The sequence below is a fragment of the Dermacentor andersoni genome, chromosome 10, assembly GCF_023375885.2.
Source record: "Dermacentor andersoni chromosome 10, qqDerAnde1_hic_scaffold, whole genome shotgun sequence".
Taxonomy (NCBI): domain Eukaryota; kingdom Metazoa; phylum Arthropoda; class Arachnida; order Ixodida; family Ixodidae; genus Dermacentor; species Dermacentor andersoni.
In genome coordinates this window covers 41,997,462-42,018,605 of record NC_092823.1, presented here as the reverse complement: position 1 = coordinate 42,018,605, position 21,144 = coordinate 41,997,462, and the positions used below count along the sequence as shown (strand labels likewise).

At 44.0% G+C, this 21,144-nt stretch overlaps 1 protein-coding gene across 3 annotated transcripts in view; it reads right to left on the bottom strand.

Moving 5' to 3' along the window:
- LOC126546275 (uncharacterized) overlaps positions 1 to 16,077 on the bottom strand; it is a 40,027-nt gene extending 23,950 nt beyond the window's left edge. For 2 of the 3 annotated variants that reach the window (XM_055062194.2, XM_055062195.2), the window contains exons 1-6: positions 15,971 to 16,077; positions 13,525 to 13,632; positions 9,656 to 9,760; positions 5,618 to 5,676; positions 4,743 to 4,793; positions 2,416 to 2,467 (exon numbers count right to left, since the gene is read on the bottom strand). In XM_055062194.2, the coding sequence (XP_054918169.2) occupies positions 2,416 to 2,467; positions 4,743 to 4,793; positions 5,618 to 5,676; positions 9,656 to 9,760; positions 13,525 to 13,632; positions 15,971 to 16,022 (427 nt within the window). In that variant the 5' untranslated portion in view covers positions 16,023 to 16,077. Of the gene's footprint in view, positions 1 to 2,415; positions 2,468 to 4,742; positions 4,794 to 5,617; positions 5,677 to 9,655; positions 9,761 to 13,524; positions 13,633 to 15,662; positions 15,821 to 15,970 lie in introns of those variants that run through there. The other variant, XM_055062196.2, reaches the window with a different exon arrangement.
- Between the last annotated feature and the right edge of the window lie 5,067 nt (positions 16,078 to 21,144).

The window sequence follows — 21,144 nt, the reverse complement described above, 5'->3', positions numbered from 1 at the left end:
GGATATGCCCTACCTCATAATTGCACCGTCCAGGTTGCCATGGAGCTAACATATTCTTCAGACCGATTTTTTGGACGAATTTAGGCCCCCAAATTCTATTTTTGGTCTAAATTGCACGTTCCGAGCCACGATACCCAATCTTGGTGCCACCATGTTGGATTTTCAGCTGGCTTGGCTTCCAGTAGCATGCTCTATAGCCTCTAAGGTCGGAATGTGCACGCTTTCAATAAAGAGCACGTGGGGTCCTCCAGTCTCAGAGGCCATGCCCGGTCTTCCTTGGCTGACAAAACGCTCTGGGGATGGCACTTTTTCTTGTTTATTTCTTTTTTCAGTCAGCACTATCACCATAATAACTTAATGTGAGATCCATTTTTATTCATTTATTTATGTTAAAGTTTCAGTTGCTATTTGCACATGGTGTGGCCATAGAGCAGGTACATCTTGGAGACGGCATTGCATCTTTGCGTGTGTTTGAGCAGCTTCACATTTGTGTGGTCAGCACCACCTCGTGTGACTTCGCGAGAGCCAAGTGGTGCGAAGAAATGTGGCTCATTTCCTCTATCTCCAAAGCACTCTCCGGCAACGGAGATCACAGATCCCCAATGCGGTGATGCTTGTCAGGCTACATACGGAGACGAGAAGAAAGGGGGCTAACCGAGGGGCCCGATTTTTATTGGTCATATCATAAGAAGCCAACAAACACCAACACCAACATAGGGGAAATTACTTGTGCTTAACTAATGAAATAAAGAAACGATAAATTAATGGAAAAGAAAGTAGATGAAAAAACAACATGCCGCAGGTGGGGAACGATCCCACAACCATCACATTACGCGTGCGATGCTGTACCAATTGAGCTACTGCGGCGCCGTTTCCCCATCCACTTCACGTAATGCAAAGGTTGTGGGATCGTTTGAAGGTTGTGGGATTGTGTTGCTATAGTGAATCAGTATAACAACACAATGTATTGCCACCATCAAAACGAGTTTGTGTGAGGCACATACTACAGAGGGACACGGCTTTAACACTTCCCTATGGACACTCGCTGCCATCTAGCGACGGTGCTACAAAGCCTGCACATGGCCTTTGAAATTCATGGCGCACCCGTGCGTGCAAACATTGAGAAACGCAGCATGCGGCAGCCGGGTTCCTTTCTCACGCTTCTTTCTGGATACCCTGAGCCACCTAGTGGTGCTGCCGAGAAGTTTGCGCGTGGCCTCCATGACGAGAAACCTGGCCAACCGGTGCATGCTAACGCTGAGAATTGTTCCCTCGCTTGCCGCAGACCCGGTGGCACATACTGAGTGACCCAAGTTGGCGAGAGGTTGACTGACAGGTGGCAGATACGCAGTGCATTCATGGCGCAGCTCACTTAAGCGTAGGTGTGAAGGGCGTTCATTGAAAAGCAGCAGATACCCAGGGCACTTGTCGAGCAGCCTGCTAAAGCATCGGGTTGCTGTCCTTGAGGAACCCTTGTGATGGGGTTTTGATGACGCCCAGCATCGGCAAAATTTAAGGGATCTTTTTTGTCATTTTATAGCAGCACACACCTACACTCTTAAAATAGTTGCACCCTTTCGGGTGTATACTTGTCCCACAACAATAACGGTCATCTGCCTTGCTTGCGTTTCCTTTCTCGAAAACTCGGTGCTCGCTATTTTCCTGTCGAGAGTGATGCGTCACACTGATAATGCGCAAGCCGTTCGTGACTGAGAAGTACCGGCCTCGCAGCGCTAAAGAAAGGAAACGCGGGCAAGACGGATGACGACTATTGTCGCGATACAAGATAAGCCCCAAAGGGTGTTATCTTTTTTAAAGAGTGTATTGGCACATACCCATTGACATGAGTTGGCATCAGACAGCAGTACATACTCAATTCTGCAACCACAGTGATCCACATCGGTGCGAAAGAGGTTCACTGAGGAGTAGCACATAAGCATGTACGCACTGCCACATACTCAGTCAGCCAAGTCGGTCCGATGGGAAGGTTTTGAAGCCTGTTCCTTCAGCACAGCAGCCTGATGTGCCACCCATTTGACCCCGGACTACGCAGTAACCCAAGTAGGAGGGAAAGCATTGAGATACAAACAAGCGTAGGAGGGAAAGCATTAAGATACAAATAAGCATACATAGAAACATGTATAGATAGATAGATAGCTTCTAGAAAGTCCGTGTCCATGAAGTACCATAAGAATGCACTTAGGGTACTTCGCATTAAGATGAGTGAGGAGGAAAAAGGGCACGAAAAGAGATCTGTTGAATTCATAGCCTAGGTAACAGCGGAGATAAGCGTGGTTTTCCAACCAGATATTCTAGTGAGTGGTTTGGACATGGCTACAGAATAGAGCGTGCACTGTTTTGCAAGTCGCCTGTAACTGAAACGCACTTCCTGCATTGTACAGGACTACGGTTTACCTTCGTCAGAGGCAGACTTTTTCCTTTTCTTGGTCTTGGTGCTTCTGGTCGTCTGCGCATAGGCAACAAAAATTTAATCAGTTTAAGGGCAGCATGACACCCATTTTCGAGCTTCAATCATGCATACCCTTCCCCTGTGTAGGGTAGCAAACTGGACGTGCGTCTAGTTGACTTCCCTGCCTTTCCTCCCTTCCTTTTCATCATCATCATGATCATCATCACCACCATCATCAATCATGCATTGCAAGAATCATGCGTTGCAAGTTAATTAAGGCATAGTTAATTAACACAGATTTAAGGCACTCAAACCTCCGACCTTTGGTGGGAGTTGAAACCGTGACCTCTGATGGGAGACAAACCCACAACCTTTCGCGTTACTTAAAGCACAGTTAATTAAGGTAGTGTTAATTAAGGCACTCAAACCCACAGCATTTGGCGGGCAAATACAAGTAATAGGGAGTAACAATGCATTCGAATGAAAATGTCAAGTAACTTAATGCATGTCTCATGAGCCCGCAGGCTTTCGCCTTTATCCTCTTCAGCATAGGCTAAAGTGACGGAAAACTTTCTTTTTCTTTTACGTGTCACAGATCAACCACACAGCAGTCTGGCAACGTTGCTTAAGAAATAAAATCCCACATTCTGCAACAGCTCCCTCGGGAATGATGGAAGCCGATCACAAAGGTCACGCTTTTCTGTACTACAAGCACCGGAAGCAATTGCAGGAGCCAGAAATGCGTCACCACGCGTCATTTTGTTTTCACATGTGCATCTTGGCAGTCAGCCTGAGATAGCTTCTGCAGGCGTTCTCTGGTTTCTGCTGCTTGTATTGCACGAATGAGAGAATTGTGACAATTCAGCGGCAACACCCTTGCTGTACTTTGGTTGCCAGAGCTAGTGGCATAGCCAGAAACATGTTTTTCAAGGAGGAGGGGGGTACGTGTCTGGTGTGCCACCCCCTGGCTATGCCACTGGCCAGCGCATGTGGAGCAAGATGTCTGATGTGGCCCTGAACTTCCTGACGCCACACAAACCATGGCAAAATGGTGGTCACTGTCAAGGGACTTTGAGGCAGTGATTTCAAATAGAAATTTTGAGTTCAGTTTTTTTTTCTCGAGCCCAGTTTCTTTTTCTGTGTGCGTACAACCATATTAACCGCTCTACTTTCAGTTAGAATGACAAATCGACAAATTGTACGACCGTGTCATTGTGCCCATTTAAAGGGCACTAAAGGGAAACACCGAGCCAGTTCAGAAGACAAAACCATTTGTGTGCTCAAGGCTTTGCCGAAGGTGACATCGTCTAAGGACATGATTTACGATCTCTGCCTAAGGCGTTCGGGAGAACTCATTAAATAGCTCTCAACTAACTGGAATATATACGAGCAAGCTCTTTTGCGGATGATGAGTACAAGCGTTGAACTCATGATGCAAGCCTTGCTTGTAGTACAGTGGAAGGAAACCAGCACAGAAACAATCTCACTACCATTGATTTCGCTAGTAAGTGGCCAATTGCAAAAAAAATTGAAAATGAAGGACAAATGTTAATGTTCAAATTTCGCATCAAAATCCCAGTGCCAGTACATCACTGCACATAGACAAGGGCCCCAAACTCACTGCATAGTATATATAGCTTACTCTTTCTCTATTCTTGCTTCTGCCCCCCCCCCCCCCACCCCTCCAATCAGTGAGCAAAAGCTAGTGCGCAATATTTATTCTATTCCCCTAGTAAGGCGTAGGGGAGCGTCAGCCACACATACATAACGGCTGCTACGAAAAACATTTGTTACCCTGACAAAGAAAGGTATGCTTCTTTAAACACCAGTTCCAGCAACATTCCCAGTTTGGCCACAGCTTTTCATTACAGATTTCCATATACAGTCGACTGATCATTTGACAGTACTATGTGAGCGTCAACTGGCTGGCCAGTCGAAATCAGCATGGCCAGAGAGATCAGCAAAACATCAGCAAGATGTTGCTGATCTTGTCACTTCAGACCGTTAGAAAGTGCAAACTGGCCGGCCAATCGATGCTCGTGTGGTACTGCTAAAGAATCTGTCGACTGTATGTAGTTTCGCGTATTTGGGCCCTTCTGGTATAATGAAACTAATACAATTACTACTAATATTCTAATATACTGATCTGGTAATACATAAAATATAATTTAGTAATATAGCTCAATTTATATTTCCTTTTTAGTGTCCATTTCACAGGACACCAGAGCTGCCGAGACACCACGAAGTGGGGGGGTCTCACGAAAGGGACGAGTACGTCCGCAATAGAGACACCACAAGCAAAAATTTAATGCGTGAAAGATATCCATCATACCTGACATCCCTTGGACTCTGTTTTCTGTGGTTTTTCTGTAGCTATGCTGGCCTGAAAAGATTTTTAAGAATTGGCAAGAAGAACTATATTCACAGAACTATATTCACAGAACTATATTTCAAGAAAACTCAGGCTATCCTTTTTCATACTAGAATTACCATGTTCTGTAGCAGCACAACTTCATTTCGGCAAGTTCGTTCATATTGAGTATAACTTGAAGCAGTGTGAAGAAGACGAGGACAGGAATTGAAAACAAACACGACAGGGCAAGCGCTGAACTGCCAACTATCAGTTGGCAGTTCAGCGCTCGCCCTGTCGTGTTTGTTTTCAATTCTTGTCCTCGTCTTCTTCACACTGCTTCAATTTATATTATCTTCTGTTCATTGCAAAAGCTATACCTTGATAATGAAATAATTTTTGCAAACGAGATTAAAGCACTGGGTGCAACTTTTTCTGAAAGCGTAACTTGAACCCAACATATTGAATAGGTTTGTAGAGGGCTACTAACTCATCACTAACAAATTTTTCCAAGAACATTTCACTATGTAAAATGCAATTATTGTTTTTTTATCTATATTATACCACTGCAATTTAATAAGGGGAACCACAATTAAAGAAAGCATGCACAAGCTGACTGTGTACAAGAGCATGCCATTCGTACCATTGCAAACATACCTTACGGCACACATACATCATAATATTTTTCCGAGTGCAAAGTACTCTGTACTGAAACCATACACACATTCGGTTTAGTTTGTATATGTTGGTCAGCTATTGCAATGTTCAACAACTAAGTTGTTAGGGACAAGTATGCTTTTGTCAACCGCAATATGGAGACTCAGGTAAAAGTTTGATGCCCGAGATAGCCATCATACCTGACATCCCTTGGACTCCGCTTTCTGTGTTCTCTGTGGCTTTTCTGTATCTGTGGCTTCTGCAAAGAGATTGGTTTACTGATAAGGGCATCACGAAAAAAAAAAAAGCACTAATCTTTTTCATCCTCAACATGGTTGAGGCATTGAGCAGTACCTACACCAAAGCATGATCTTGAACTGCAGCAATAATTGCAGAGAAAAACTTTCTTTGCAATATGAGAATAACTGCATAAAATGATACCTTGATAAATTCAGTGTTTTTATACAGAAAAAGAAAAGTAAAAATAAATAAATTGGCAGATCCCACTCATATGTGGGAATTGGTACAGCTTTGTTAGTTCTTTAGAGGGCCCCTCACTACGCCACATAGCAAATTTTGGTTATGTTCTGGAAGTTGTTGCGTGACCTGTAAGAAGTGTCCTACTGGAAAAAAAATTTTCTAATTAGCTTATTAATAGCAGAGATGGAAATGTTTCAAGTACTGCAAGCCAATTATTTCAGGAGGTCAGTGTCACTGCCAACATAGACATTCTCTCCGCTTTCCCCATCTAGCCTCCGTAAGCAGAATTCCTTCGCTGTGTTCTCCCATACTGGAGCCATAGGATCACATGACAAATACGTCATGGGCCCCACCTTCTCGATTTTTCTCTTGCTCTCGCATTTTTCATGAATGGTGTACTTCCCGTGAAGGTCTCATGCACAAGCTGTTGCACTTGTCTCATTTCACATAGTGGTTGATTTTGCGCGTTCTGCACGAGAGCACCCGATTAGCAGTATAAGTCAGTGCCACAATCAAGAGCACTGAAGCAGGCACGAGAAGATGAACGAGCATGATTGTGGCGCTGGAACACTGCAGCAAATCACATAGTTTCGTTCTCCAGGCGAGCAAACTGCATGACATGGAACACGCAGATGAAACAGAACTACATCCCTCTTGCTATGGTACGAAGTAAAACAAAAACACGCAGGCATTTGTTTTGTATTGTCTATTTCTTTAAACTTTAATTGGTCTAGTGAAGCAACAGATTAAGCAAATAACTGATGTTGCCTTGATTAACTCTCGAAACCATGTGTCACAGTGAGTGACCGCCATGCACATAGGCGCACTTGTGCAATTGACGTCAACTCTCCAGCTAGGAGAGCGGCGCTCGCGAGGAGAAGTGCAAACGCCACTTGGTTGGAAATTTAAACTCTTCCCGCATTGCGTAGGGATGTAATACTTCGCAGACACGATCATCAGCTGCATTGTATACACTGAAATTGTCAGCTCAAAATGGCTCGCTTAATGCACGGATTGGTCCCATTTTGTTCCCTTAACTTCTTTTTTCACATTATGATGCTTTTGATGCTGACTTCTTCACATTGTCTAGTTTTCACGTTTCGTGCCTCATGATGGTACCAGGTAAGACATGTGAAAGAACAAAGTACTCATATTCATTACAAAAATGGACATCACGAAAGCCGTGAAGCGCAGCAAAGTTTTGTATTTTTATGTCCTTGCTGTCGTGCATTACAATGAAGGACGAAGGGAAGATACACAATAGCTGGAATGCCAAGCTGTGCCCCTGCAAGTGCAATTACTTCTTCAGGGTGTCTACCAAGTTGACATTTCCAAATTCCCTGAGTTTTCCAGGTTTTCCCTGAGCACCTTTGCGAAATTCCCTGAATGAGCCAGAACTTTGTTTTATGTCAAGACAGGCTGACACCACGTTGCCCGATGCTGTCACTCTCTAGTAAGCATGCTGAAACAAAAAAGTGCCTTAATCCAGTTTGAATAGTAAGGAGTAATATCTATTTTATTTAAAAAGAAAACAGAAGGAAGGTGTTAGTAAAATGCACAGCGAAAGAAATGGTAAAGCCCATTCCAAATTGAGTCGAACATTTTCAAATACGAATGAAAAGGAAATGCATGCATAAGTAAACATTTTTTTAATATCAGCTATTTCTATCAACTGATAGCAAGCTCATCTGTATGAGGTCCTGAACTTTGTCACAACTAAGGTTCTCTCTCAGCAGCTGGGAAGTCAACCTCAACTGTCCTGACATACTCTCAGCCCATACACAACATCTCAGTGTTGGGTTTCACTGCTTAAACAATTTATTTTGGTTTGGATGAGAGACACCTGTGTCTCAGCGTCAGCCAACACTTAGTTTTTTTAGCTCACGCTCCTTCAGAAAGGCGGCGGCACCCTTCCTTTCCCGTTAATTCCTCAGTGCGTCGGTCCTTTCTGTTCTCATCCTCCTTCTAACACGCTTTCACCACATGGATCATCTGAAGCATCCTCTTGGTCAGTTGTACAGTCAATATCTGATTTTTCGGACTTCCGAGGGGCCGCAAAAAAAAATTGAAAAAAAAAACGGGCAGTCTGAAAAACATTAATGCATGTCTTTAACTGCCTTTAAGGGATAAAATTACCACAGGCACGTCTGAAAAAGCTCTGAAGGCCTGCCAGTACGCTTATTAGGCATATCAGGGCTTGTACTGTGACAGGATACGGGGTGCACGCATGTGTAAATAAGGAATACATACTGTGTCCCGTGACAATTGCCCCCTTTCCACGCTTGTTACGCTTCACCGCCTAACACAAATGTATTGAGGCGAAGCTAACTTTCGAAGACTGGCATTACGCAACGCGCTGTGCTCTGCGAGCTTCAAAGCCAATCGCGAGGATTACAAAGGCGGAGTCGGTGCCATTGGTGATAGCGGCGAATTCTTTCAATGAAAAACACGGCACCGCACGGCAAGAAGCTTAATAGCGAACATAGAAGCAGCTAGGCCTAACGTTGCCGCGGTGGTGGTTACGGCTGCCAGCGGATCTGCCTGCGAGAGTGCCGGTTCGAGGCGGCGAGATAATCAAAATAGCGGCGGTGGCGGCTTTGATTAATGCCATTTCAGACCTGCAGTCAGGGCAATATACATTGACTATATGGAGTACGTGGTGGTGCCTCAAAACCGTGCAAATTATCGGGCATGTCCGAAAAATCGGGCGTCTAGAAAATCGGTCGTTAACTACTCTGGCAATACATCGTGCCGATGACACGGAGTCAATGACGATTCGTTGCGATTCCTCTGTTACTGGAGCCAGCATTAACACGACTTTCGTTCCCTTTCAATAAAGTTACAGCTAATTTTCCCTGATAGAAGCACCAATTCCCTGAGTCTTCCCTGAGTTTTTCCAGACTGTTCAAATTCCCTGAGAATTCCCGGTTTTCCCGGTTTTCCCGGTTGGTAGACACCCTGCTTCTTGCATCATCAGAAATATTCATGCCAATGAAACTACTGTTTTGGCAGATGCAAAAACAAGGCACTGAATCTGAAGGGCTGTACACAGGAGAAATGAGCAGTGTGCGTGCCCCAAAATACGGAGGGCTGGTGAAGCAAGGGCCTTATTTGCACTGCATAATGGTGGGTTTGCTTTAATTAGCTTCACCACAGCTCATCCATGTAATGTGGTGAAGCATACTGCCTATGGACATTTGTTGTCAGAAAGAGGATCGCCACGCTGCTTCAAAATCGAAAAAGGCCTCCCGGCCCAATAAGTGCATTCCACAAGAAACCGTGGATGTCATTCAATCTTTTCAGTTTCCATGACAGGCATGTTAGGGTTCTGCGAGCAGCTCCCCCACCCCCTACCAACGAAAATAAGTAATAATAATGCGACCCCAACTCCCACTTAGGCAGATCTTTACATTAGTTTGGATTTAGCAAAAACACTGCATGCAGAATCCACCCTGCGTGGAAAGAACATCGCGGCGGCGGCATGCAAGACTCATCATTGTGCCATTCACAAACCCGCAGTCTGCATGGAACACATTTTATTCGCGCTCGCAGGGACACATCAGTGGGAATGGACTTGGGTGTTCTGCAGGCTGAAAGCCACTTTCGAATATAACAGCGTCTGCCTGGTCGACTTGTTGCCGACGTACAGCGATAGGCTAGTTGATGCAAGAGAGGCTAGTCGATATGATTAGCAGAAACCATTAGCATGCCATTTTTTGCTATGATGCTTCTGAGGCTTGGCATAAGCAGCTACTTACGAGAAGGGCCAAACAGTGAAGGGTCGTAGGAGCCCTCGGCTGCAAGGTCAACCTCCTCCATTTTACACTTGGGAGAGTAGGGCTCGACATCACCCTCGCTCAAATCTGCATTAACAAATGAAACAAACTTGCAGACACATGAGAATAACCTGTTGCTGGCCTAGTTGGCACATCACAGTAAACAAATAGTTTTTTTTTTTTAGCAAAGCAGATGGCCACGAAAGGAAAACACACACGCAGGTTGGGCTGCCCCATCTATGTGTGTGTTCCGTTCGTGGTCGTCAGTTTCATGCAGGAGCCTTTTTGTTTATTGCCATTTTACTTTATTCTCTTAAGGACCCTGAATGAAAGGAGAATTGCATATGGGGTGGGTACATATTTTATACAGATACTGTCTTGCAGACACTGAACACACATTTTCTCGCAACACAACACTCTTCTAGAGAGAAGGCAATATTTCTTAACTGTGATCAACCACGAAGTTTTGCCGACAATTTCACCTTACATTTCTCTTCCACATAAGCAAGTTGGTGTGAGCAATGGGCCAGTGTTAAAAAGTGAAAGTAAGATGACAATTTTTTTTTTTCGAATTAATACGTGCTCAGACTGATTTCGCCCACAGTCCCCAGTCACACTGTGGCCAAGAATAAAATACATGATCTTAATCCACAGCAGACCTAATCAGAATTCAGGTCATACACTGTATGTTAAGGCAAAATCCAGGAACCATTAGGAGACATACCAATCTTAAAACGTCAAAAATTTTGCTCCTAAAGCAAAAAAAAAGAAAGACTAAAATTACGTGAAATATGCTATAAAGTGTTTTATCATACATACACTGTTTATTGAAAAAAAAAAATCAGCTGACTTTGTTCTGTAGAGATGCTGTTAAAAAGCACACTGCTCTATACTCACAGCAAAAATGATTTACATAATAGAAAAACAGAAATGTTCAAGATGTTCTACATAAAATATTAAATTAATTGCAGTAAGAAGTTCAGCTGCTATTTTAGTAGTGCCACTGCTGCCAGTATGTCCGCCATCGAGTGGCTATGACAAGTGTTCATGTATGGCCTTGTTGGCAAGACGCAAGTGCCTGTTTGTGTTCCCTCACCTTGTTCTCGTTGACAATGCACTTAAAACAATCTTAAGGGTCTGAAAATGCAGGCTCCGAAAAGTCAATTGATGACTACCCTACTTACTCAAATCTGAGCTGTTTTTTTTTGTTTTTTTTTTTACGAATTATGATACCTGAAGGTCAGCGGCTTAGATTCGAGGATTTCATTAGGAGCCAATGGAAAGACGGCATTCCCCTGGCACCACTATGAAAAGACGTTATAAGCATCACGATGTGCTAGGCAACCAACCAGAGCACAGACATGAGTATGACGTTATGACTGCTTTGAGTACACACTGTGAAAGCGTTTGTGCGTGTTTCTTGCTTTTCTTTCTTTCCTTTTTTTTTCTCTCTATGTTCGCTTATGGCCAGACGACAGCGTAATGGCACTAAGCAAGAGGCGAATGCGCATTGCCGGAGAAAACAGAAAATTGCCGCAGCATGGGACGACAACTCAAAAAATGTGATTAGACGTGCATCTAGAAAGTGTTGCTTTTCAAATGCACTTGACGGCACAGAAGACTGTGCGCTTTATTAAGGAGACAGCGTGAAGAGCTCATTGATAACAATGAAAATGATGAGCCTAGCAACGCTGATGGCAAGCGAACTGGGATAATTCTGCGGCTGCCGCCGTGTACTGGTAATAAATGCTAGTTGTCTTTTGTGGCTGTTTACTGCATCTCAGGTGGCTTGCATTTGGAGCAACATTTTTTTCTGTGTCCTTCCGAATTTAGGGGGTCGGCTTAGATTCGAATAAACACGGCATATTGGCCTTCTACAGAGGTTAGTTTTGGCCTAAATTCAATACAAATGAAAAGTCAAAATTACTGGCATCAACAGAACAACCATCGCCAACTTATAGAAATAATCAGGCATTTTACAATAAAACCTTAAAAGTTGCCAGGTTGCATTCCACTGCAATACTTTTCTTTTTAAAGGGCTCGGTAATAGCGAAGGTGCTATAAGCAAATAAAATGTTGTAAGACGATGATGTGAAATGAATTTTATTCCACAACAAAGTTGCAGCAATAACCAAGCAGAAAAGCTGCAGGTTGCAGCTTGAGGGGAACCTTGCCACGTAGTACACAGGACAGCTTCACAGCAGCTAAACTAAAGCATGTAGTGAACATCATCATCATCAGCTTATTTTATGTCCACTACAGGACGAAGGCCTCTCCCTGCGATCTCCAATTACCCCTGTCTAGCACCAACCGATTACAACTAGCACCTGCAAATTTCTTAATTTCGTCACGCCACCTAGTCTTGTGCCATCCTCGACTGCGCTTCCCTTCCCTTGGCATTAATTCTGTAACCCTAATTGTCCACCTGTTATCTAACCTATGCATTGCATGACCTGCCAAGCTCTATTTTTTTCTCTTAATGTCAATTAGAATATCGGTTATCCCCATTTGTTTTTTGATCCACACTGCTCTCTTTCTGTCTCTTAATGTTACACCTAACATTCTTCGTTCCATCGCTCTCTGCGCGGTCCTTAACTTGTTTTCGGGCTTCTTTCTAAGTCTCCAAGTTTCTGCCCCATATGTTAGCGCCAGAAGAACACATAAAGCATAATAAAAAAGAAAATGGATCCTTCGTACTAAAATACAAAAAGAAAAACACAGACAGATTACATCAACAAAATTATTGTGTAAACATTTTACACAGCCTTTTACAGCAGTTGTACTAAATCGAGACAAGACTGGAGTCAGGTAGGAATCCAATAATTGGTCGACATGGGGAGCACGACAAGGGTACTGAGACCTTTTCTCTCACCAAACAGATAAGAAACGTTGTTGCCTATTTCTGCTTGCACGTAAGTTAGACCAATGAGGAAAGACTTAGATATTGAAACAGAAGCCGAGACAAGTGAGTTGAACATTAAAGAGCAGCTGCAAGCCAATACTTTCACAAGTGTGGCGGTAATTGAAACTACAATCAGTGATCATCAAGACCGCTGCAGTTTCCCATGAAATGAGGGCTGGATCAGCTCTGCAATGAACAACCTATATAAAGAAAAACTAGTTACGCCCTGGCCATATTTCTAGCTTTCACATGTATTGTGAAAGCCTCTAAACAAAGACCACTACAAGGAGTTTGCCAGAGTAAGAAAGGAATTTAGCCATTCCCGACACCAGTGATACCCCTGCCAGCTGTGTTGCAGGAAGGTGCAGGAAGTTGGTGGAAGCTCCAGTCTCCTTCTCAAATGTACAAAGAATTTGCGATGTGCTTCCGAGAAGAGTTCCTGCCACCTGGATAATAGCTCAGAGTCCAGCACGGGCTCGATTTGCAAACGCGGCATCCAGACGAAATCTTGCTACAGTATACCTGCACAATGCACGAACGTTTTCATGGAGCAGCACCAAGTGTGTCCGAGGTTCACAGAGTAGCTCAGGCCATTCGACAGAGTAACCCCCAGTACAAATCATTTTTGTATGGACGCACACTGGAGACCCTAGAGCAAATTTGATGTGTAACACGTAGGATTCACAACGCCTTGCTTGCTGAAAGCACCGTCGTGCCACCACTGCCCCCAAACTGTGCCCTAGAACCCTCATCGGCTTGAAAGTGTGACCCCCCCCTGCCCTCCCAAAACAAAAAACAACCAACATGTGGTTTGCAGCTTGTGCATACGCAGTGGCAATGACACTATTTCTCTCTACGGGCTCAGTATTAAACAGCTGTCTAAAATCAACAAATTTCGGGCAACACAGATGTTGCAACCCGCCGACCACTGAATTAAGTGGGTGCTTACCAATTTGGGTTGTCAGAAAGCCGCCCGAGCAGTCAACAGCACAAACGATTTCCTCAGGCTCACGCTTCGGTGACAAGAGCCCGATGACCCCAGTAATCAGGCCAGGACCTACAAGAGAGGATAAATTTGCATACAACGTTGTCGCACATTGTCATCGACGTCTACCACTTCCAGACATTCGTCACATAAGGTCAATTCCTTTTGCTGGTATTAGTATATTAACATGTCCACTTGCACATTCACCTTCACCTGCACGGGCCAGTGTCAAAGCCGCAATGATAACCAATTGCATTGAGTCATTTGCCTTTTTTATAAGTGGTTTCCTCTAACGTCAGAGCACAGACACAATGGAAAACTCATATGGCCACATTTCTTCAGTTGCAACTCTTTCCACAGTCACTAGCAGCGTTTATATGAATACGACAGAACCTTATCGTATCAACTTTCAGGCGTATCGCATCTCAATGTAAACGAGGTAATTCACTAGGAAGGCGTATCACATCCAATATGCCAAACAAGGGTAGTTTGAGATGGAGAATGCACATTTCAGCGGCGCATGTAAACAGAAGCGTATCGCATCATGAATTATGGGAAAGCATTCGCTGCGGGGTTTCAACCGGCCAACCAACCAGTGGTGCGGCCGTATGGCAGCGGAAGCACGTTTACCGAATGTAGGGGGCTCATTTCGAAATGTGACACCAGATGGCGCTAGCTTGCCAGCCAGTGAGATGCGCATACATGTAAACGGAGGTGCATCAGCTAAATGCGATACGGCAAGATAATACGATATGCTTCTACTGTATTCATGTAAACGGGGGTACTGTAATGCTCTTTCGATCCTGAATTTGTACATCTCTCGGTCTGCCCTATATGCAGTATCTTCTGGGGGACAGAGAGGTGCTGTAAACAATCCTCATGGCAATTCAACAAACTTGCGTGCACAATATGCTGCAAGGCCTGTTCTGGGTCTGCGCTGCATGCTTGCTTAGTTTCTTAAGCCTGACATGCATTCATTTCCTTGAACACAGCACATACCATTAGCGCACCATGCCGGTTACAAACCTTTTTCATTTTATGGGAAAGTGTGTATATCAGATACATCAGAAACTTGCTTTCTTTTGTTATATATCAATTTTCTTGGTTTCTCTGTGAAGCTTCTTAACAATTTTTATAACTATCAGAGAGGGTATATTCTCGGGAACCTAGCTACCCTTTTGTCTAACAATTTTAAGTCTTCTTCCAACCCTGTGATGACAGAACTGTGTAGCATGCAAGGATTGCCCATGCTCCTTTTCACAAGTTTTGAACAACCGAAATCGCGTCACAGGATTGCTTTGTCTCCTTTTGTCATAACAGCTTATCACAAGAAAGCCAAGGCCGGCCTGCCATTGCTGGCTCACCTTTGCTACAATTTTTTCTTGCAATAAGCTGTACACCTAGCACGTCCATATTGTCATCTCATGCTCCACGCATTACTGTGAAACTGCAGTGGATTCCAGCATGGTCGATGACCTTTGAATATTCTATTTAAACAACAACCCTTTCATCATGATGGCCCTGACCAAGCATGACGTGACGCAGAGTTCTGAAGCTGCAGCCCCAATGGACAATCGCAAAGATGGTTTTCAAACGACGTCCTCGCAGAAAATAATGCTTCCCGGAAAGCAGACATCCTGTGGCTACAAATGCACTGTCTCTCAAGAGACGTGGATCCCGCTCCGCAACATTGGCAGCCGCTATCATGCGAGATTTCGTCTCGGTTTAAAATTTTGTACACAAAGCACGACGGCGGGTCCAATAACGAGTACGTATCGCGCGTACGTCATCGTGATCACTAGCCAAGGCGGCCGAGTTTACCTACATTTGACCACTACATTTGATCATCCGTCATCGTCGGTCGTGCAGGGCAGAGCTGCACCATTTGAAACGAACTGCACCGCTGTACTTTTTTTTTCACGTGACGTTTCCGCGCACTGGCCAGGCAACAGCATCGTGTACCGAAATCTCGCAGAATGAAGTCCAGCGAACAATACCGACACATCTTCACGTTTGCTTACTAAATTGAAGAATCTTGCAGTGTTCAGAAAATTACGAGCACGACGGCCTCCCCAAACATGCACATGCGGATTGCCACTAACATGATGTATGCACTACGAAAAGTGACTGCAGAAGCTGTCTTCTCTTGTGCCCACCAAGCACTCCCAGTCAGACAGCGAAGCTCTCATCAGTCGCTTTATCTGTCTGCTGGCGTCACTTGATGAATACATTATCTTTAGCTAAGGAGTAAATCAAACCATTGCGACAAGAGCACAGACGACTTGCAGAGCGCGCGCGCACGCGAATACAGCACGCCGAGTGCTCATGACTGTAAACGCAACACCTGCTGGTAGGTAGGAAACTATGTGTCAGACATATGAAGCGGGTCACAGAACGTAAAATGACTTACCGTCACCATCATATTCTTCTTCGTCACTTCTGTTATAGTCTGCCTCGTCCATGCCTTCTCTATTCTTTCATAATTCTTTATTTGTTATTTCCCTCCCGCGCAGTGCTGCCAACCTCCGAAGCGAAATCCACTAGCCCACCACCTTCAGACACGCGCGTACATGGTCATGCGCCTAGTAACTGCCTTTCTCTAGATTTCCCTAGTTCTTGCCGACCTCTCCCCCTTCTTCTTCATTAAAATATACTCCTCCTCCTAGTTCTTGTCAAGTCAGCGTCAATGGCACTGTTTAGATCGTGAATCTGTAAAAAGGAAATTCTGTATTATGGAAATAGCTGCACATCCAACAGGTTACATTTATTTCTAAGCTCCATCGTACCAAAATATGTAGTCACTGCGCTGAAGATGAAATAATATTCTAGTAGAAGTTGCTATGTTAACACAGTCTCCTACTTGGAGCCATATTCACAGAGGGCGTCAGCATGTTTGTGCATTGCTCCACACGCAATTAAAACTAGATTGGAGAACAACGGAGCGCCAGCTATAACCTGGAAAACTTGAAAGCAGTCGAATTTCGGTATAACGAACACAACACGGATATAACGAATTATCGGATATAACAAAATAAGTATAAAGTTTGTACATGCTTTATTTCAATGAAGTATTCTCCTGCCATATTGCGAAATTGAAGATAATGGAACATAGATGCAAGGACCCTACAGTTAAGGCCGCATTTACAGTACATGTCACCTGAGCCTGTTCTGTGTGTGCGTGCTCCTCCCAGTCATGAACTTCATTATAACCTCCAAATTGATATTTTACAAGAAATCAAGGTGACATTAACCCATTAAATAAAAAATATTGTTCATTGGTCTGTGGCCACTAAAGCAGCCCCCTCCATATAACTGACCATCCCGCTCCACACCACTTGCCATGTTACTCTGTTCTCCTTGGTGGGAACCCTCCCTGACTTTCCCACTCCGTTTATCTCTCTCTGTCTCTCTCCGAGTCAGGCTTTGAGGTAAAGCATACAAAAAAAGAACATATATGCACTGCAAAAGTCAATGGTGATGATATATACAGGCAGTGGCGTAGCTAGGTCGTCTGACACCCGGGGCCCATGCCTCCCCTCGGTGCTACGCCATTGTATACAGGTTCACAGTAGTGCAGCTTCCATAGTTGCCGTGGTGTCGATGCCGATAAAGAAGTGATGGCAGAGTGGAATCAAGTGGCTAGTACTGTAAAGATAACTTTCCAGCAGAAGCATGAGCCAAGCGACATAGCCATTAGAGCTGATCATGTCTGCGAAATAGTCTCTGCTCTCGCACCACACACAATTGCAACCACCGTGTTTTTTAAAAAGATTTCCCTAGGTAAGGGCAAATTTCCCCCTTTCCCTAAAGAAAGCACAAAATTCCAAGATGTAAGAAAATTTCTCTAGGGTTGGCAGAACTGTTTAAAGGCCCTTTAGCAGCGCTGTATGCTGCCACGTGAGCGTTGCAGTGGCTGCCATGCCCTCTTCTGTTCTTTGTCGATTTCCCTTCAAGATGCTTGGCTCTGCCTTAGTATCCTTTTATATTGCGTGCCAGCCATTTGCCAGCTTTTACGCTTTTTTCTGTTGTTTCCAAACAATAACCACTAAAGGTGTTGGGTGTTTTTGCAACAATACAATATTAGGTAGCCATCATGTGCAATAAAAAATTCATGGTGAAAGAAGTAATTATGTTCCTTACCTGGCCAGTGATTCACACCTCATTTAGCTTCAGATGACGAGTTTAATCTGCATGTTGCTCATGGTGGCAGTTGAAGGTCCATCTCTTTGCTGCAACAGTGATGTCTCCTGACTTTCTACTGGCCAATATACAATGCTTTTGTATGCCATTTCTTTCCTCTAGCCAGTGAAGCAAAGAACCAGGAGTGTCCTTAATTCATGACATAACCACCGACAGCTACGGGAGCAATGCCTAGATGCTGTTGCAACAAAAAAGAGCTGAACTCAACCTCAAGTTACTCAGCCCAGTGAAGCCCTCATTTTCTTCAAATCAACTTTTGTCAGTATCCGAAACATGCACATGCTCATGTAAGGGCAGTTTACCAAGTTTTGTCTCCTATCCGACTGAAGGCACAGCCAAGATGAGGAGTTTCAGGAGCACAGAGGAGAGGAAGCACAATTCTTCAACAGCTCCTCTGGCTAGTCTACCTTCACATGATAATGAATTATATTCGTACCCTGTATCGGCATCAAATGCTTTGGAACCTCATGTAACACACCTGATCAGATGACTGAGTCTATCACCATGCAACTTCCATCAGAGCATGTTTCTGCAATCAGCAGAGAAGGTAATGTGTCTGATGCAGCTCCCCGGCATGGAAAGTTGGTTGCTGGGAAACTGAAAGCTTCTTGAAGCAATTATGCTCCCGCTGGTATGCATTTGTTTGTTTGTTCATGCCTTTATTTAACATTGACGTTTGGAGTTTCTCGGTAATTATGTACTCGTTTGATTTGAGCAATGGCTTACGCAAACTATTGTCAATATTGTCATGTTCTGGTTTGTCACTTCAGCCTGTATTTCAATTGAATTTAGGGTCGGGCTTTCGCTGTCAGCAGAGCACTTTACATCGGACTTTCCGGCATAAAGAAACACAAGTTCCTTCCCACAATTCCCACACTGCCACAAAGTTCACGCGGCCCTGCTTTCACCGACAACTACCACTCCTCCCCAGCCTTCACTTTTGCCTCTCTCTCTCTCTCTACACACACACACACACACACACACACACACACACACACACACACACACACACACACACACACACACGCACGCACGCACGCACGCACACACACACACACACCCACACATATACTGACCGCCCCACCTACGGTCAGTTGTTTTTCCATCCATATTGATTTCAATTGATTGATCATTTCTTTAATTCAATTAATAAGTACTAGTAATTTCCCCTATGCAGTCCTTGGTGTCTTTGCTTGTTGGCTCCTTATGATACGACTAATAAACATCCAGCAGGTGGGGAAGGAACCCATGTCTTTGCATTATGCATGTGAACTGAGCTACTGTGGACCGCGTTTGTTTAAGGCGTTGTTGTGCACCATTGTTCATAATCTCCGAGAGGATTGAGCCTTGTCGTTGCCTCACACTGCATCGTGGCAAAAGTGTTAAACTGTAATTATGGAGCTGTACGTACCAAAACCATAATCGGAATATGAGGCATACTGTGTGGCGGACTCTGGATTAATTTTGACACCCTAGTGTTCCAAGTTTCCAAACCCAGTGAACCAAAGTTGGTCCGATGGCTGGTTTCAAATCTCACTCCCTCAGCGCAGCAGCCCAATGCACACCCAAGTTGGCGAGAAAACAGTTCAAGACACAGACACATAATAAGAGGCCAACAATGACATCAAGAACAAAATAGGAGAAATTACTTGTGCTTACTAACTGAATTAAAGAAACGATAAATTAATGGAAATGAAAGTGGACGAATAAACAACTTGCCGCAGGTGGGGAACGATCCCACATCTTCGCATTACTCGTGCAACAGACAGACAGACAGTCAGACCCGGGAAAGTGCGTGAAGTACCCTAAGAATACCAATCGCATAAAAAGGAAGGGGTAACGAGTGGTTGCAGGGTGCCGTGGTCATTATCGAGGCGAGCGATAGGGTGTCTTGTCCGTCCAAACTGTATGGAGAGGTGTAATAGGCTGTCACTTGGAAAAACAAACAGAGCGGCAATAGGAAAGCAAGCAGAATGGGTGTGTTGAAAAATATAGACACAGGCAATAAGTGCAATAATCATAGGCACTGCTTTTATTAATGTCTTTTCTTTAATTTTTAGACTGTCAAGGTGAATCGTTTCAATCCTGGTTGCTCTTGCCCCATTCCTTTTTCATGCAAGAATTCACTGAAAAGTAGTACTACCTGCTGGTGGAAGCCTATGCCAACCACATATTCATGCATTTATTTATTTTCAATATGCCATCCACTAGTGAGACTGCTCAGTTGTGCTTTGTCAAGCAGCCGTGGGTAAAACTAGACGTAAAATTTATTAGTTTGTATGCACCTGGGTGCTACTACAGGTTCAATGCAACAACAGTGGTCATTGTTCAATGATCTTCAGAAAAAACAGGCAGTGGATACAATCTGTGCTCATGCTGTCCCCAATACTATTCATGCAGCTGCAATATGCCAAAGCGCAAGCGTGTTGAGAATTCAGCACGTGTTGCCTTTTTTTTGATGGACGCTACTGATCCCAAGTTTACGCTGACAATTTCGTGTTAAGGACAAGTAACACAATGTGTAACTTGACTCCCAGTTCGTTGCATTAAACAGCACTCATTTGCTAGGATTGCCTGAGAACATTAATAACGAAATTACATCCTTAAATGAGGAATCATGCTGCCCATGTAGCCGGGGAGGGGAGACAAGCATCAAGTACCTCAGTACATCAGTCAGTTGAACGTTGCCATGTCAAAACTTGGTTATGTCAGAGCTTTGAATCACTGAAAGAATTAGGTGTTCATCTTGTCAAGATTATTCGCAGTGGCATTGATCTTTAAAAAGGAGAAAAAACAAAAGAAAGATATGAACACCTGAAGCTGCTTCAAATTTAGTGACAGAAGAAATAGGTTAAAAGCACCAACAAACCATATGATGCACCATGCGTGCGACCAAGGCTAGAATAATGTAAACATTTTACTCGAATGGGGGCTGTACCTCTTGGCACTTTAGTGGTTCAGCTGATCGTGACCAGAAAGGAATTGAGTAAAAGGATTGTTACACTGTACCAGTCAAGATTATGGCATGGATGCCCTCGTTACGAGAACCCTATGGCTCCCACATACGTGGATGCAAGCGTGACAATTTCAGGTCATGCTCTGCTGGCTGTTACGCCTACATTTAGACATGCCAAAATTAATTTTTCTTTCAATTTCAAATGCGACATAATTTTTTTTTTGCTGTTAATGGGGGTTGCCTGCAACTAGCCAGTTATATAAACGGGACATGTCATGGGAGCTGGCATGCATTTCCATGACAGGGGTGCAGACCCTGTCCTACATGTACCTTCTTTTCTAGCTTGCGACGACTTTTAGTAGAAGTCATGCTTTGGCTTTTAGGAGACTAATATACCCACCATAATTAGTCCATGACTTCAACACGAA